This window comes from Trachemys scripta, chromosome 12 (assembly GCF_013100865.1).
Source record: "Trachemys scripta elegans isolate TJP31775 chromosome 12, CAS_Tse_1.0, whole genome shotgun sequence".
NCBI classification, from domain to species: Eukaryota; Metazoa; Chordata; order Testudines; family Emydidae; genus Trachemys; species Trachemys scripta.
This window is the reverse complement of record NC_048309.1, coordinates 18,363,101-18,381,177: the sequence shown is the minus strand read 5'-3', so window position 1 is coordinate 18,381,177 and position 18,077 is coordinate 18,363,101. Positions and strand designations below refer to the sequence as shown.

Here is an 18,077-nt window from a genome sequence, read left to right as displayed (position 1 = left end):
CATAGGGGGAGAGCGCGGTGGCATAGACTTGGGTCTTCTGACCCGAGACCGGGACTGTGGTGCCGGGGTCCTAGGCCACAGAGATGGAGATCTACACCTGCAGTCCAGGGACCGAGGGGGTTCCACTGGCCTATTGGACTATCCCATGACCAGCATGCCCACAGGCGTTAAGGCCTTAGACAAGTCCGGCGCCTGGCGTGGTGTCTGCGGTGCCAATTGGCCTACTTGTTCTTTAGCTGCTGGGGACACTTTGGGCAACGGGGGCCCTAGGAGAAGCTGGGATCCCTTGCTGCTCCGGGGAGGCGGATCCTTGGGCCCAAATCAGCGGTACCCCGTGAAGCCCCAGGGTGAGCACATGGCCTTACATAGGTCCTTTGCCTGGGGCCCCTTTCTGTTCCAGTGCTGAGGGGCTCTTCTTTTGCCGCTTCTTTGGTGAGGAGGAATGGTACTGGGCAGAGCCCTCTGTACCGATGATGAGGTGCTCGATGTGGGATCCGAGCGGAAGGGCTCCAAAGCAGGATGAAGAGCATCCTCTATGAGGAGGGCCCTAAAGCGGATAGCCCACTCCTTTACTAGGGTGAAAGTTCTTACAGATTCTGCACTTGTCCTTTCTACAGGACTCTCCCAAACGGTTCAGATAACTGTCGTGGGGGTCACTAATAGGCATCAACCTGTAGCATGATGAGTACGGGTTGAAGCCAGGACAGTGGGGCATGCCCCACTCTGGGGGCAAAGTCCCAGCTGGGACTCTAACTACCAAACAACCTAACACTTAACTAAGGACCTAAACTGTATACAAAGACAGACAGACAATGGGCTGTTGAAGAACTGCTAATGCTCTTGCGATTGCAAGACAAGGCGCTTCGACCAACCATCAGGGGCAGTAAGAAGGAACTGAGAGGGTGTAGGGTTGGCAGTGCCTATATACCAGCACATAGGTACGGCACTCAAGGGGGTGACACAGCCGACCCTATGGATACTGCTAAGGCAAAAATCTCCGACTGTGCATGTCGGCGCGCACGCACCTAGAATGGAATCGACATGAGCAAGCACTCCAAGAAGTACAGCTACTTTGGTTGATTTATTCTGTATCCCTTATGTTCCTGTGTTTATAAATGTATCTCAAAGGCACTCTTTGGTGTAGAGTTTATAGAAGATCAAAATCTAAATAAACTAATGAATAAAGTGATGGCTCAAAAATGCACAAGACTTCTAGATTAATGTTTAAAATGCAAACATTAGGGGGTCAGCCGGATGATTTAGTGTTACTGCTCTAGTCTGCACTGGCAACAAGATAGAAGTGGATTTGAGTTTTTCAATCCTTATGTCACTTCCAGGCTGGCAAGTGTTAATCATAACACAAACTTAATCCCTTGGGATTTTCAGTGTGAAATACAAGTGCATAAATCACTTTTGAAAATGTGACATGAGTCTAAGTCGCATACATAATTTTGAAATTGTACCCTTTGTGTTCTACATGAAAGAGCTCTCCAATATCAAATATCTTCACCCTGAGCTGATACTTAAAGACTCTGATCAAGTCACCTCCTAACCTTCCAAAGGAAGGATTAATTTGAATTAATTAGGATTAATCTGAAAGTTTTTAAAAAGTGATTTGAGATTTTAATTTGCTTCAGTGCACACCAGAAGCTCTCTGGATAAGAACATAAGAACGGCCATAGTGGGTCAGACCAAAGGTCCATCTAGCCCAGTATCCGGTATTCCGACAGTGGCCAATGCCAGGTGCCCCAGAGGGAATGAAACGAACAGGTGATCCATCCCCCCGTCGCTGATTCCCAGCTTCTAGCAAACAGAGACTAGGGACACCATCCCTGCCCATCCTGGATAATAGCCATTGATGGACCTATCCTCCATGAACTTATCTAGTTCTTTTTTGAACCCTGTTATAGTCTTGGCCTTCACAACATCCTCTAGCAAGGAGTTCCACAGGTTGACTGTGCATTGTGTGAAAAAATACTTCCTTTTGATTGTTTTACACCTGCTGCCTATTAATTTCATTTGGTGGCCCCTAGTTCTTGTGTTATGAGAAGGACTAAATAACACTTCCTTATTTACTTTCCCCACACCGGTCATAATTTTATAGACCTCTATCATATCCCCCCTTAGTTGTCTCTTTTCCAAGCTGAAAAATCCCAGTCTTATTAATCTCTCCTCATACGGCAGCCGTTCCATATCCCTAATCATTTTTGTTGCCCTTTTCTGAACCTTTTCCAAGTCCAATATATCTTTTTTGAGATGGGGCGACCACATCTGCACGCAGTATTCAGGATGTGGGTGTACCATGGATTTATACAGAGGCAATGTGATATTTTCTGTCTTATTGTCTATCCCTTTCTTAATGATTCCCAACATTCTGTTTGCTTTTTTGACTGCAGTTGCACACTGAGTGGATGTTTTCAGAGAACTATCCTCAATGACTCCAAGATCTCTTTCTTGAGTGGTAACAGCTAATTTAGACCCCATCATTTTATATGTATAGTTGGGATTATGTTTTCCAATGTGCATTACTTTGCATTTATCTACACAATTTCATCTGCCATTTTATTGCTCAGTCACCCAGTTTTGAGAGAGACTTTTATAGCTCTTCGCAGTCTGCTTGAGACTTAACTATCTTGCATAGTTTTCTATCGTCTCCAAATTTTGCCACCTCACTGTCTACCCCTTTTTCCAGATCATTTATGAATATGTTGAATAGGACTGATCCCAGTACAGACCCCTGGGGGACACCACTATTTAGCTCTCTCCAGTCTGAAAACTGACCATTTATTCCTACCCTTTGTTTCCTATCCTTTTACCAGTTACCAATTCATGGGAGAACCTTCCCTCTTATTCCATGACTGCTTACTTTGCTTAAGAGTCTTTGGTGAGGAACCTTGTCAAAGGCTTTCTGAAAATCTAAATATAGGCGAGTCTCATCTTACGTGCATTTAATATGCGCGAATTCAGCTTTGCGCGGTTGGCCAAAAAAAACAACAAAAAAAAGAAAAACAATTTAAATACTGTACCTGTAGTGCGGGTGATTCCGCCCGCCATTACCCTCTATGTAATTTTAACTATACGTGATTTTTGCTTTACGCGCTGACAGCGGAACGTAACCCCAGCGTAAGATGAGACTCGCCTGTACACTATATCCACTGGATCCCCGTGTCCACATGCTTGTTGACCGACCCCCTAAAAGAAATCTAGTAGATTGGTGAGGCATGATTTCCCTTTACAAAAACCATGTTGACTATTCCCCAACAAATTATGTTCATCTATGTGTCTGAGTGCTCCTTTAGCATCTTGATTGTCCAGTGGCCCCACTGGTTGTTTAGCAGGCTTCCTGCTTCTGATGTACTTAACATTTTTTTTTGCTATTACTTTTTGAGTTTTTGGCTAGCTGTTCTTCAGATTCTTTTTTGGCCTTCCTAATTATATTTTTACACTTCATTTGCCAGAGTTTATGCTCCTTTCTATTTTCCTCATTAGGATTTAAACTTCCACTTTTTAAAGGATGCCTTTTTGCCTCTCACTGCTCCTTTTACTTTGTTGTTTAGCCAGGGTGGCTCTTTTTTGGTTCTCTTACTATGTTTTTTTATTTGGGGCATACATTTAAGTTGAGCCTCTATTATGGTGTCTTTAAAAGTTTCCATGCAGCTTGCAGGGATTTTACTTTTGGTGCTGTACCTTTTAATTTATGTTTCACTAACCTCCTCATTTTTGTGTAGTTTGCCTTTCTGAAATTAAATACTACAGTGTTGGGCTGCTGTGGTGTTTTCCCCGCCACAGGGATGTTAAATTTAATTATACTATGGTCACTATTACCAAGCGGTCCAGCTATATTCAGCTCTTGGACCTGATCCTGAGCTTCACTAGACTAAATCAAGAATTGACTCTCCTCTTGTGGGTTCCAGGACTAGCTGCTCCAAGAAGCAGTCATTTAAGGTGTCAAGAAACTTTATCTCTGCATCCCTTCCTGAGGTGATATGTACCTAATCAATATGGGGATAGTTGAAATCCCCCATTATTAGTGAGTTTTTTATTTTAATAGCCTCTCTAATCTCCCTGAGCATTTCACAGTCACAATCAACAGCCTGGTCAGGTGGTCTGTAATATAACCCTACTGCTATGGATGATACACAGTATATAATTTATAGCTTTAGGAACAGTGAATTTGTAAAAGGGGACCATACCAATTATTCTGTAGCAAGAACTTCATTGCTATCACTGGTATCTTAACATTTAATAATGTTTTAAGAGGGGTTCTACTGGTTAAGTGAACTAATTATGAGAGCATGGACAGCCCTAATGGGTTTAGCTACATAAAGAAATGGCACTTGATAGCCCATTAGTCTAAGCAGGATCAGTGAGAGTTGAAAACACCAATCCAATTTAAAAAATGATGTTGAAACATAGATTTTGTAAGGAACCAGACTAGATAACTCTACTTGAGACAGACAAAGGCAGTAGCAACTTGACGATGAATCAAGTGGAGAATACTATTCAGATGACTGACATTGCCCCCCTGCCTGCTGGTTTTCAGTTACTCAGTTTGATTGTTATTAATATACAAATCATTACCTTGAATCTCTTTCTAGGATTTCAGAAAAAGCTTTCCATTAAAATTCAGCAAGGAAACTTGCTTTCACAGTCATCAAGTGGCAATTTCATGATATGGACTTGTCATGAATACAGAAAAAAGGGTAGCAACCTTTACGTATGCAGTAGCATAAAATCCCTCTTTGGCAGTTGTACTGGATTGCCTTACCTGTAAGGGGTTAAGCAGTTCAAATAACATAGTTGGCACCTGACCAGAAGGACGAATGAGGAAAGAAGATACTTTCAAATCGGGGGGGGGGGGGGGGGGGGGGGATTTGTTTGTGGCTATCTTTTGTTGTTCCCTCTCCGGACGGAGGGGGAAGCCAAGCAGGTACAATATCTCCAGAAATATATCTGGAATAATCCATCTAAAACCACAGAAATTGTAAGTAGGGCAAGGAAATGCATTAGGTTATCTTTTGTTCTGGCTTGTGAATTTTTCCTATGTTACAAAAACAGGAATGAAACTACATCTGTAACTGTGAAGCTGAGCCCAGAGGGGAATCCTCTGTGTTTTTAATCTTTTATTACCCTGTGAAGTTACCTTCCATCCTGATTTTGCAGGTGTTATTCTTTTACTGTTTTCTTTATAATAAAGTTCTTCTTTTAAGAACCTGATTGATTTCAGTGTCCTGAAGACAAAGGGTCTGGTGTGTGCTCACACTGCTAAGGCAACTGGTTGGTATATTATTCTCAAGCCTCCCCAAGAAAGGGGGTGAAGGGGCTTGGGAGGATATTGGGGGTGTGTGGGGGGGGAGATAGAGATTCCAAGTGACCAATCCCTAAATATTTTGTGTAAATCACTTGGTGGTGGCAGCAATACCAGTCCAAGGACAAGGAAAGGAATTTGTGTCTTAGAAAAGTTTTAACCTAAGCTGGTAAAATATAAGCTTAGGAGGTCTTTCATGCGGGTCCCCACATCTGTACCTCAGTGTTCCGAGGGGGGGGTGGGAAACCCTGACAGGACTAAATAAATCTATGTTGCACACGCAGCACAAAGAGCAATAATGAAATAGTTAAAATATACTGAAAAATTCTAAAACTGTCCCTCTTCCTTTGGTCAAAACTGCTTGGGTGTCTGGGTGTCCGGGGCATGTTGCAATGCCTATCTCTTCTCTTTTTACATCGATTCTATCTCCCCACCAGTAACCGTTGTATTATGCTCAAGAGAAAAGTGGACCCAAATCCACATCAGCTACAACTTCTAAATTTATATTTACGCTTTTGCATAATTATTTTGACAGCGAGAGAACAGAATAAGGATATGAATGACCAAAATAGAGTACAATATACAGTTCCTGCAAAAATCATCTTCACCTAGTACATTTAACCTATAACACACAAATCATGTCAAGAAATCTGAGCTTCTATTAAACAGTAATTCCCAAGATGTGCTGAAGCAAAATCACATTTAGGAGACGTTGAACTTCTCCCAGAATAGATATAAACTTGCTCTTGCCAAAACACATATTACAGCCTCTCAGTGATTGCCTTTGTCCCTGAGCCACAGTGTCAGAGTTGCACTCAAATGGAGGCTCTGGAGCTGGAACCATCCAGGTGTAAGAAAGGGAAGCGACAGGTGTTCTTGGGAGGACTATTCAGCTTTGGAATTTAGTCACTGTCCCCTTAGTCAAAACAGCTTTGGTTTCTGGGCCTCCAGGGTAAGCTGCAATGCCTAGCTCTTGTCCTTGGCTTTTACACTGGTGAGGCTGGATTATGGAGGGACTCTGTTGGTAGACTTAAATTCTGCTATGATAGAGGTATTGCTTTTAAGAAGTGATCAAGGAAGCATACTTGTTTGCGTAACTCTGTAATTTAAAAGACTGACGGGGTGTCCAGAGCTTTGGATGGATGCTCTTTTTCAGCTTTGGTAAAAATATAAATAAGTCACCAAGTTCTATAGTATGTATATTAAAAAAAAAAAAAGTTTAATGCAGTACACTGTATAGCTTTCCTCTGTTTTTCCATTACTGTTCTGCAGCTAGAAAGAGTAATGCCCCAAGAACACCTTTAAGTAATCAATCACTTGACTAATCTTAAATGTTCACACAGACAGAAAGTTTCACTACGGTGTTACAACTATGCCCCAGTACTGCACTGATTTATGGAATGCCGCTGCACTGTATGCAGGATCATGTAATGGATGACCAGAATGAAGGAATTAAGTAACACATTACTACTATGGCGAGTAATACTATTACACAATATGCACTAGTCATGTAATCAAAACAGCTCTACCCCTCCAAAATATCTGCTCATTAAGAGCTAAATTTTCAAGATGTCTCAGCTCTTATTTAGAAATCTACATGAATTTGGCAGATTTTCAAAGGAGTTCAGCACCCAGGAACTTCCATTGTTCAGCTGGGTGCTGAAATTTTGAAAATCGGACCCTAAATATATTAAAGAAAACTAATCACTAAAACTCTGCTGCAGTAATTTTACCCATAGACAAGTGACATTAGTTAGACATGACAAGATGTAAGTGCAGGCAAAGATTACATAAAGCAAGGTAAGACAAGAGACAGTAAGTTAGATATTTTCTTTCAGAGGTGTCTCCATCCCAACAAATAAAATAGAAGTCAAACCACTCAGATCTTTCTATTCAACTCTTTTTCATATAAAGAGGTCTCCCTGAAAGGAAATGGCCTTCCTATTTATCTTAGGACCAGTGTTATGCGGAAAAGAGTTAAATCAACAGCAGGGCCGGCTCCAGGGTTTTGGCCGCCCCAAGCAGCCAAAACCAAAAAAAAAAAAAAAAAAAAAGCTGCGATCGCGATCTGCAGCGGCAATTCGGCAGGAGGTCCTTCACTCCCAGGCGGAGTGAGGGACCGTCCGCCGAAATGCCACCGAATACCTGGACGTGTCGCCCCTCTCCGGAGCGGCCGCCCCAAGCACCTGCTTGACGAGCTGGTGCCTGGAGCCGGCCCTGATCAACAGTAGCAGAGCCTAGGGGCTAAGATCTTCATGCACAATGTTTTCAAGTGCTTCATCTTGAAATTTTCCAAACTTCCTGATAACTCCATTCCTAAAAGTTGATTGTAATGTTGCCCATATTCCATGTTATCTATTTTCCTTCACCCTTCTGGAGATGCAACTTTCTGCTAATATTCAATATATCCAATGTCTCCTCTTTTCTCCCTCAGACATACAATCTGTTAAAGGTAGTTCCCATTTTGATTCCAAGGATCTCTGCTCTGAGAACATCAATGTACAGTTTTGCTCATTATTCCCTATCCTTGACTGGCAGTATAACTTCAGCCAGCCGAGGAGTAGCTATAGTTGACTTACCTTCAATAGATTTCCTCTGACTAAGCAGGAGAACATAGTGCTTAAAAAGGAAGAACTGCTACACGGCTCTCTGCATGAAACATATGAATTTCTGCTATTCTCTTGCCTTTCATTCTATCATGTCAGGGAAAATCCCTATTCTCACAATGCTTCAAACAAGGTAATATGACCTAATGAGTCACATCAGAAGACTACTGGATTCAGGATGGAATGTAACCCATATCTGGCACAGTTGATGTTATCACGAGAAGTCCATCCAGTGTTTTCACTCTTGGCAAAACTGACATTTTAACAAAGGTACATTTTCCTAACTATGAAGAGATAATTGATGTTTCAGCTAAAAACCTTCAGACAACTATGTTAAAACATCAATCAGAAAACACTGTCAGATTTAAAATTCCATCTGTATCAACAAGAACTACAGGCAGCCAAGCATTTAATTTAAAACTCCCTACATAACCCTTAACCTCACCTTCGAAGAATCCGAGCCATCTGGCTTAAGTAATTTACCACACTCCAGCTATTGACTCTCACCTTTAGCGCATACTCTATTCCACTATTACAGAAACTATTTCTTATGGTTAATTGTCTGTTTGGCTGAAGTACACTGTAGTTACAATAAACAGATCCACTACTGTAGAAGAGAAGCTGAGAACTGACAGCCTTGGCACTAAGGGTTCATTTAGCCTTCTGAGAGTCCAGCTAAATATCATCTACTAACTAATACCTTTCATCAGTAAGAAAAAAGTTTCATTTCCAGCTTTACAAAAAATATAGCATAGCTCTGCTGATGAAACAATGGTGGCACGTGCTTCAGTACTATGTTAATTTAAATCCACATACATGCAATTTGCTACTCTCTCACATCCACTCCACTGTAATTTACATTATTATAACAGTATTAGACTTTCAAAAATTAGAACTAACCAAGGTTAAGGTTCAGAATGCTTCCTGGAGTGGAAGTTCTTTCTTGTTTAGCAGCAATAGGTGTTGAGGCTTGAGGAGAGAAAGGTTTTGGGCTGCCTGATAAGCTCCCTGTTTGGCCCGTCCTTGCTGGTGCTGGAGAAGCTGAAAAAGTACAGAATTGGTAAAGAAATATTTAAAAACAAAATGAGCCAGAATAAAGCAAGGGGTGGTGAAATGGCTTTTCATTTCAACTAACATAAGTAGGGGCAGGGAGAGGCTTTTAACAGCTGCCAGTGCAAGTTACAGTTCGGTTAAAGCTACAACAACCCTTTTATTTTGCTTATTAAATAAGAAATCATAAAATAAATCATTTACTTGTGATTCAGTTCTGTTAAATCAAAGAATTATTTTGGCTCTGATAAACTCTGATACAAGTTATTGGGTGTTTCTAGATATCAAGATTTTGTGTATTTTAGATATGAATAAGATCTTGACAAACTGAATTGGCACCTAATTTTATTTTATTTAGAAGCGAGCATAAAAAGATGCCTATTCCAGGCTCTAGGAGCATTAAAGGTGAATTAAAAGCACAATTCACAACAAAAGCAGCACAACAGTAGCAGATCAACTACCCCAGCACAAGGTAACAAGACATTCGAGTATTTGGAATTGCATGCTCTGAGAGGCTTCACTTTAGCTGAGTCTTCTTTTAAATTAATGGAGATATTCCATCTCCTAGAACTGGAAGGGACCTTGAAAGGTCATTGAATCCAGCCCCCTGCCTTCACTAGCAGGACCAAGTACTGATTTTGCCCCAGATCCCTAAGTGGCCCCCTCAAGGATTGAACTCACAACCCTGGGTTTAGCAGGTCAATGCTCAAACCACTGAGATATCCCTCCCCCCAACTATTTAATTCAGCTGTGAATTAAAAGTTTCAAAAACCACCACTTTGGGGGGGATAGGGAGATAGGTTGGGGAAGGAAGCATATATAGGACATTACCTATAAGACTCAATATTCTCAATGAGAGATGTTTGATTAAATCTCTGCTTAATGCTTTGAAAATACACTACTTACACACATTATTGAATATTAATAAGGGTGTATTCATAGCTCTTCCTTAAGAAATATAGAGCATCCTGATATTCCTAAAAGGCAGCAAACTGGGAGAGAATGTATGTTAAGGTACAATCATGTTTATTTAATACTTTGTTATGCAATGACCATAATTAGACACACATTTAGTATTTCAGACATATTTCTAAGTTATTTATCCCTGTCACTCCATTACATCAAATATCCATGGCAAAGAGCGATATCTCTCTAACAGCGTTCAAATGGGAACATTCTGTGTTATGGCCTTCAAGTAGATCACCTGATTTTTTTTTTTAATCACAGAAACAAGCCATTTAAATTTTAATCAAAACTTTTATTTACAAAAATAAGACAGCAACAAAGTTTAAGGATGTGGTAAATATTACAGAAATTAATGTTTATAACATGGAACAGGGAAAAAAATGTAGCCAAAAAAAGGGAACTAAGTAAAGTAGTCAACTGTTGTCAGATCAAACCTAGCTTTTTTATGTGCTTCAATGATGGACAAGTAGAGCCTGGGGAAAAGGAAAACATTAATTCCAGGAAATTTATTTGTAAAAGTCAAGAAGCAGGAGTTACATGATGCTGTCTGCCTGCCATATCTATCTACTTCTGATGAAGTGACTCTGATCTGACTCTCCACGATGAGCTCCACTTCCTTCCCAAGAAATAATAATATGGCACAATTAAAAGAATCCATGGTGGATAAAAATCAATGATTTAAAAAAAAATCGGATTTTTTTAATCAGATTTTTTTGATAAAATGCTTTTTGAGGAAAGAACTGATCTAAAGATAGTTTTAATTAAGATACATTATAGCTCAACGTTATCTCATCATGGAATAGAGATTATAAATTCTAATTCTATAGTATGAGACAATATATTCATGTAATGTTTAAGAAAAGTTTTGTAAATGAGTTCCAATAGTTCATGGATTAGGGACCCAATTTTATGGTGTTCCACAGGCTTCTGTATAGATTATTTAGATTAATCTTTCTATCTATCCAATGGAACCATCCATCTATCCATCAGAGATGCTTAGTTTTGAAGTTCTTAAACTGTGGGTGTGTGTCTCCAAAGATAACATGCTTGTTAATAACAAAAATGTTTTAAAATAAATAAATAATATATAGAGGTGAGAAATAACAGACCTCAACTCTATTGTGCCTCTGCAAATTTATGTACACAGAGTCAATCCCTTTCAAAAAGTTCAATGAATAAAAGATTGTTGGGGGCAGAATAGATCTAGACAAGGAGAAGAAGTTTGGAGATAAATGTGAGAAGTCAGGGACATATGCTTATTTTGTTAAAACGTTATATGTTTGCTGTTGACGAAAAAAATTCAGAATACTTAACGTTGTTGTTTTAGTTAAATAAAACAATTTAACGTCTGTCTGGTGATGTTCTCCTAATACAGCATGGATTAGCCTCCTCTCAGAGGTAAGCAGCAACTATTGCCAGGACTTTGGAGAACACCCTTGGGGTAGAGGAAAGATCAAAGGGAAGCACTCAGTATTGGAAATGATCCTGGCCTGTAATGAATTGTAGATATTTCCTGTCCAAAGAGAGTGTATGAAAATAGGCATCTTGTAGGTCAAGGGCCAATCCCCCTTCTCCTGTGAAGAAATTATAGCTGCCGGAGTCACCATCCTGAACTTTTCAGGTTTTACAAACTTGTTTGGAAATATTAGATCTAAGATCAGTCTCCACTCTCTTCCCTTCTTTGATCTAAGGAAATACTACAAGTAAAACCTCTTACACCCAAGTGAGAGGGAGGGACCAACTCTACTGTGCCTAACTGGAGGAGTGTTTCCCTCCTGCTTTAATACAAGCTCAAGAAGGGAGCTGAAGGGTTGGAATGAGAAGCCTGATGTTATGTCCTCTATGAACTACTTATCTGTAGTACTCCACCTTGTAGATAAATCTGTGATAATTTTCATATGACTTTACATTGTGCCTCTTCATATAACCTTGTGGTGGGTCTACCCACGTGTGACCTCTGTTTTCATGGGACTTTGTATCAAAGCCTCATTTAGAAACTTTGCATTGCCCTTGGTATAATATTATAGCCCCTAAGGATAGAATAAGATAGAAGAAAAATTTCTTTTTGCTAGCAGTAAAACAAGAGCTCTCCCCCCCCCACTCTTAATCAATTGCCCTGTTGAATGAATGAGGTGTGGATGAGCAAGGCATGGAAGGCAGCACCTCCAGACAGCCTCAACTGTTGGAGAGGGGCTGGGAGCCAGACCCAAGGACAATAAAACGTGTCAAGTGGGCTCATTAAAGACAAGCAGACATACCAACGACCTCGGGGGTTAGAAGCAAGCACCTTCTTTTGGAAACACCCTCTTTGCAGCATTGGGACAACACTCAAAAGAAAGCAGCACAAAGGACCAATGAACACAGACACAAAGTTTTAATCTGGTATAGATTTGCATAAGAGGAAAGCTGCTATAAAAGTGAGGTGTCTTGCAAAGGACCCCGGGTCTCGTCTTGTCAATATGGGAGCATCGATCCGGATCGGCAGAAGCCCGGCTCCACCCCCTCCCCCATCTAACTCACCTGGCCAGTGAAGTTAAGGGGAGCAACTAATTGGTAACAACAAGACGGAGTGTGTTTGTGTGTGTGTGTGAGTGTAAGTGTAATATATTATATGCATATAATACAGTGTTAATGAATACATGTATTACTAATAAATGTGGCATTTTGCCTTATTCCCCCTGAAAAGATCCTGTGCAGTACTTTAAGTACAACAACCTCCAAGCATGTTGGAAATGGGAAAGGAGGTCCATAAAGGTGGTGGACAAATGGGTGCAGCTGTAAAATCAGAGGTGCAGAAGGATTCAAACTCTTAACCTGCCTGTCAAAACTGCTGTTTAGGAGACAGTTTGGTGGTTGTGGAAGGTGGGTGGGCAGCCCTCTTTCTCTGAAACTTATGTCTTTTTATTTTCTTTTATTTGGGGTGGGGGGGGCTGAGTGGATCTATGGAATCCAGAAAACTGAGCAGGACATGACCTCTAGGCAATCTGTGGCCTACTAAACCTCTCTTATTTGTAGGTGTATATATGCCCATGAAACAAAGTGGCTCTACAGTCCTCCAGCGTATGCAACGACTCATCTGTGGTCTCCGAAAAAAGCCTACGACCATCAAAAGGGAGGTCCTCAAAAGTGTACTGTACTTCTCTCTGAAACCACAAGAGCTGGAGCCAGGATACTCTGCACATACAGTAATTACAGCTCTGGACATGGACCTGGCGGCAGTGTCTGCAGCATCCAAGGAGGCTTGAAGAGTGGTTCTGGCTAACAATTGAAATGAGGGACTGGAATTGCTCCTTAAGTTCCTGTGGCAGGTGTTCAATATGGACCATCAATCTATTACAGTTTGTGAAAATGTATTTGGTCACAACAGCCTGATAGTAACCCCGCAGTTCAGGATCATGAACTGAGGAACAGGACTTCCGGCCAAATAGATCCAGTTTCTTTTGGTCCTTCTCATGTGGAGACGACCAGGAGAAGTGTTGCCTGCTCTGCTCGTTTACTGCATCCATTACTAGGGAGTTAGGTGGAGGGTGAGAGAACAAGAAATCAAAATTCTTAGGGGAATGTAATACTTTTTATCTGCTCTTCCACATGTTAGTGGACTAGTAGCAGTTGTTTGCCACACAGTCTTAGCTGGACCCAGGAGTGCCTCATTGATGGGTAATGCCACCCTGGAGGTCGTTGTTGACCGTAGAATATCCAAAGCTTGTGTTGTAAATCTCTGACCTCTATGAGTGGAATTTGAAGAGGGTCAGCTACTCTCTTTATGAGGTCTTAAAATTGCTGAAAACTGTCAGCCTTGGAAGGTGGTGGAAGTGTTTGAAATGGGTGTTTAAGTGGTGGCCCATGTATCTGCCCTGGCTTCCTGTTCTTCAAATGTCTCCTCACCTGGGGGTGGGGGAAGTGAAGGGTCGGGATGGTTGGGGAGGAGAGAACTGAACAAGCCTAGTTTCCCCTTGAGATGGTACTGGTGGAGAACTGTTGTCAGTAAGCAGTCCAGGGATCCCCGTATGGCCACGGGGGTGGGTGGCAGGCAGGGTTGGTTCCACCGTCCTTGATGACAGTCACGATCTTCCCTGTGACTGTCAAAGAATCTGTTACTGACAGGATATGATGGGGTACCCTAGACTGAAACAGAAGAGAAGGAATGATTTCCAAAATCTATCTGTCGGAAGTGATGATTCACCAGGTTGGATAGAACGGCATCAGGTGGTTGATGAAGGGATGGTTGGTGGGATGTAATGTTGGCAGCAATAGATGGGTGAGGTCTGACAAACCCTCGACCAAACCTGCAAATCTGCTGTTTAGATGTTGATTGTTGAGAGATGGTGGATTGGGAGGAGTTTGGGCCGCATCTGGTTGGTCTCAGTCTACTTCACTGGTTATTGTATTGTCTCAGTTGCTACGCGTATGAGATTTGTCTGGGTCGCTGCAATGTATAATACCTGCCTTGTTTATGTTTTATTGCAGATATATAAATACTAAGAGATCTGAGAGTGGCTCAAGTCTTTCAACAACTGAAGTGACTCATTAGTCTTCCTGGCGAACAGTTTTGGACCCTCGAACGGAAGGTCTTCTACCATGGCTTGGACTTCCTTGGGGAATCCTGACAGGTGAAGCCAGGATGGCTGGCGCATTACTACGGTGGTTGTGATGGCTCTTGCCACTGTGTCAGCAGAGTCCAAAGATGCCTGAAGGGCTGTCCTAGCCAAGAGATGACCCTCAGAAATGAGCAACTGCTCCCTTTTTTTCTTTGGCATGCAGTCAATAAAGTCAGAAAATTTGGAATAGTTTATGTAGTCATACTTTGCCATAAGGGCTTCATAATTGGCGATTCTGAAGTGAAGTGTTGCTGAAATGTAGGCCTTGCAGCCGAGTAAGTCTAGTCATTTCCACTCCTTATCAGAAGGGGTGGTGCTGGAGGAATGTTGCTTGCCCTTTTCGTTAACTGCATCAACTACCAATGAATTTGGCTGAGGATGTGTGAATATAAATTCCATCCCTTTTTAAGGGACGTAGAATTTTTTGTCCGCTTTCTTAGATATGGGAGGGATGGTAGTGGGGGTCAGCCATATGTTCTTTGCAGGTTCCATGAGTGCTGAATTAATCGGGAGGGCAATCTTAGAGGAGGTGGATGTGTGGAGTATATCCAAGAGCTCGTGCCACAATTCAGAGACCTTCTCGAGGGTTATCTGGAGCTTGTTAGCAATCCGTTTGAAGAGACTCTGGAAGTTCCTGAGATCATCTCCAGGTAGAAGGTGGAGAGGGCATAACAGTCTCATCTGGTGAGAGTCAGGTGCAGGTAGCAGGAGCTGCCTCCTGATCTAAGATTACTTCCGCCTCCTCAAAATTCTGTTTAGGAGGGGCCTCTGGCAGCACTGTGGATTTTGGTATAGCATGTCTGTGTATCTCCATGGTGGCAGTTGTGGTGTTACAGTAAATCTGTCTATAAGCTGCCCATGGGTCTCAGAATGCCCACTGAGGTGGGACGGGCATAGGCAGGGATCCCCACAGATGACCATACCACCCTTGAAAATCAGGTTGGGTCAGAGGTTTGGGGTGCTCCTGAAGTGTAGACCGAACACTGGCTGGCATGGGTGAAGACTGTTGGAGGAGAAAGCCCCCCCCTTCCACATCCTCAGGAGGAGAAGCTCTTGTCGTTGGAGTGAGCAGCAGTGAAAGTACCGAAGCAGTATCTGTACCAAAGAGAGGTGATTCCGGTACCAGGGCAACTGTCAAGTCTTTAGGAGCAAGAAACTGATGCAGTACCGATGGAGGTACTGGTACCGAGAATTGTGGCAGTACTAGGGGACCTTGCAGTGTCGGTAGGAACGGAGCCTGCACAGATCGCACCAAGGACGGCGTGGGGATCTGCGGTGCTGTATCTGCGCAATGTAGCATAATACCAGGAGGTGGCAGTGTTGCTTGTTGAACAGAGTCACCCGGTACCGAGCGCTTTTTCTGTGTTGTAGGTGCCGAGGTAGAGAAGGCAGTCTTCCCCCTTCCCTCCTTCTTAGAGCCTGCCCGCCTACAGTCTGCGGCTTGAAAGGCACCGCCAGTGCCGGAGATCCCTGCAGACTCAAAGATACTATGCTGCAGCATGGTCGGTACCGAAGCGGTAGATGGAGTCAGGGATCGCTTCTTCTTTGGAGCAGTCTTCAGAGGGGGAGTGTTAGCTCTCCTCTTTCCATGTCCTTTAGAAGACAGGTCCCCTCCCTGTGAGGTGGAGGAGGGGGTGTCTGTCAGAAGCCGCATGCAGGAGAAGTTTGCAAACCCAGGTCTGAGGTGGGACAGAGGGACTTCTCCATTAAGAGGAGTTTCAGCTTAAGGTCTCTGGCTTTCTTGATCTGGCCGTGAGACCACGGAATTTTTGCACTTCCGGGGCACATGAATTTCCCCCAGGCATGGGACACATTGTGAGTGTCAGTCAGAAATCAGAATTGCCTCCCGGCAGGAAATGCAGCATTTAAAGCCAGGAGACCCTGGCATTTTGAGAGAAAACAATATCACTTAAGGATTTTTTTTTTTTTAAATGGGGAGAAAAAGAAGAAAAGGGGCTTAATCAACTTACTAACCTAACTATTCTAAACTACTTAAGATTCTGTTTATTCCACAAACTGGAACTGTGTTGTAACTGGATCCCCCCCCACTCAAAGGCAACTGAAGACTTGATGACTGACTATGTAAAGTAGCATAAGAGAGAGGTTTTCTGTTGCCCTATGATATTTAACCTTTAAGTGCCTGGTAACTATAGGACACTTGGCATGTACATTATATAGTGTGACAAAGTCAGGCCTGATGGCTGCAAGAGGGTCCTGGAAGGCTGATATATTAGCGCTTTTTCCTAGAAGCTGAGAAGGGGGTTACCTCAGGTCAATTAGGGACACCTGAATCCAATTAAGGGCTGCCTGAGGCCTTTAAAAACCCCTGGGGGGCAGGAAGAGAAAGACAAGCTGCTGCCAGACTAGTGGCAGCAGGGAAATAGGCTGCTCTAGGTGAGAGGCTGTGCTCCTTCCCATAGCGGAGACAGCCAAACTTGAGTGCCTGCTAAGGGAAGGACTGACACCTGAGATACCCTCTCCCAATTCTGTTTATAAGACTGTTTCCGTTTTGTTTGGTGGAGGATCACCCCTTAGGCTGACCCTCAGGCCTACCCTGAAAATACAACCAATGGAGCACAGATGGGGGAAGGCAAATCCTGCCTGAGTGGGGCTTATTACTCCAGGCCCACCATTGCCAGAGGGGGAAGCACTAGGGCTGACAAGAGAAAAGAGGTGACTTGCCACAATAGCTTAACATATCATGTCTGAAGACATCAGGCTGGTCCCCACTTAGTCCGGACTTCGGACTAAGGTACGCAAATTCAGCTACGTTAATAACGTAGCTGAATTCGAAGTACCTTAGTCCGGACTTACTGCGGTCCAGACGCGGCCGGAAGTCTCCCCCCGTCGACGCCGCGTACTCCTCTCGGCGAGCTGGAGTACCGGCGCCGACTGTGAGCACTTCCGGGATCGATCCGGGATCGATTTATCGCGTCTTAACCAGACGCGATAAATTGATCCCAGAACATCGATGGCATGCCGCCGGACCAGCCGGTAAGTGAAGACTAGGCCATCAAGTGATCAGATGGAGATTTGCAACATCAATAAATTAAAAAAACTGGACTTCTGTTTATGCTTCTGAACTTTGACTCTGCTGAGTTTACAGGAAGAGCAGAACATACCAGCAAAGAGTTTATATAGTAAAGATTTTGTTCAATAATTAAAAATTTCCTTTTGAAATGCTAAAAGTAGGTTGGAAACTGGCTTATTGTTTCTGACACTGTAGCTGTAACTGGAAGAGTTGCAAATAAATGGCCCAATCCTAATCTCACTAAATCAATGGGAGCAAGACTGGCACGCAATGTCACTTATACGGTGGCACTACTAGCAAGTAGATCCAAATACTCCTCAATTTAAAAAAAAGTGATTGTAAAATACAAATGAATGTTTCTCCATGAAGAGAAATACTTCCCAAAAAGTGAATTTTCACCACACGCTGAGACCAAAGTCTCCCTTCTCCCCCAAATAAAGAGAAATAAACAGGACTCACACTACAATTCCTTACACTCAGGGACTTCAAAGGAGAGTGGCAATTCACAAGATGATGAA

The 18,077-nt window shown here is 42.6% G+C and overlaps 1 protein-coding gene across 9 annotated transcripts in view; it reads right to left on the bottom strand.

Annotated features, from left to right (window-relative positions):
- Nucleotides 1-18,077, bottom strand: part of ZMYND8 (zinc finger MYND-type containing 8) — a 105,808-nt gene that overhangs the window by 32,261 nt on the left and 55,470 nt on the right. For all 9 annotated transcript variants that reach the window (XM_034787150.1, XM_034787153.1, XM_034787149.1 and 6 more), the window contains one exon: nucleotides 8,815-8,955. In XM_034787150.1, coding sequence (XP_034643041.1) covers nucleotides 8,815-8,955 — 141 coding nt within the window. The remainder of the gene's footprint in view (nucleotides 1-8,814; nucleotides 8,956-18,077) is intronic.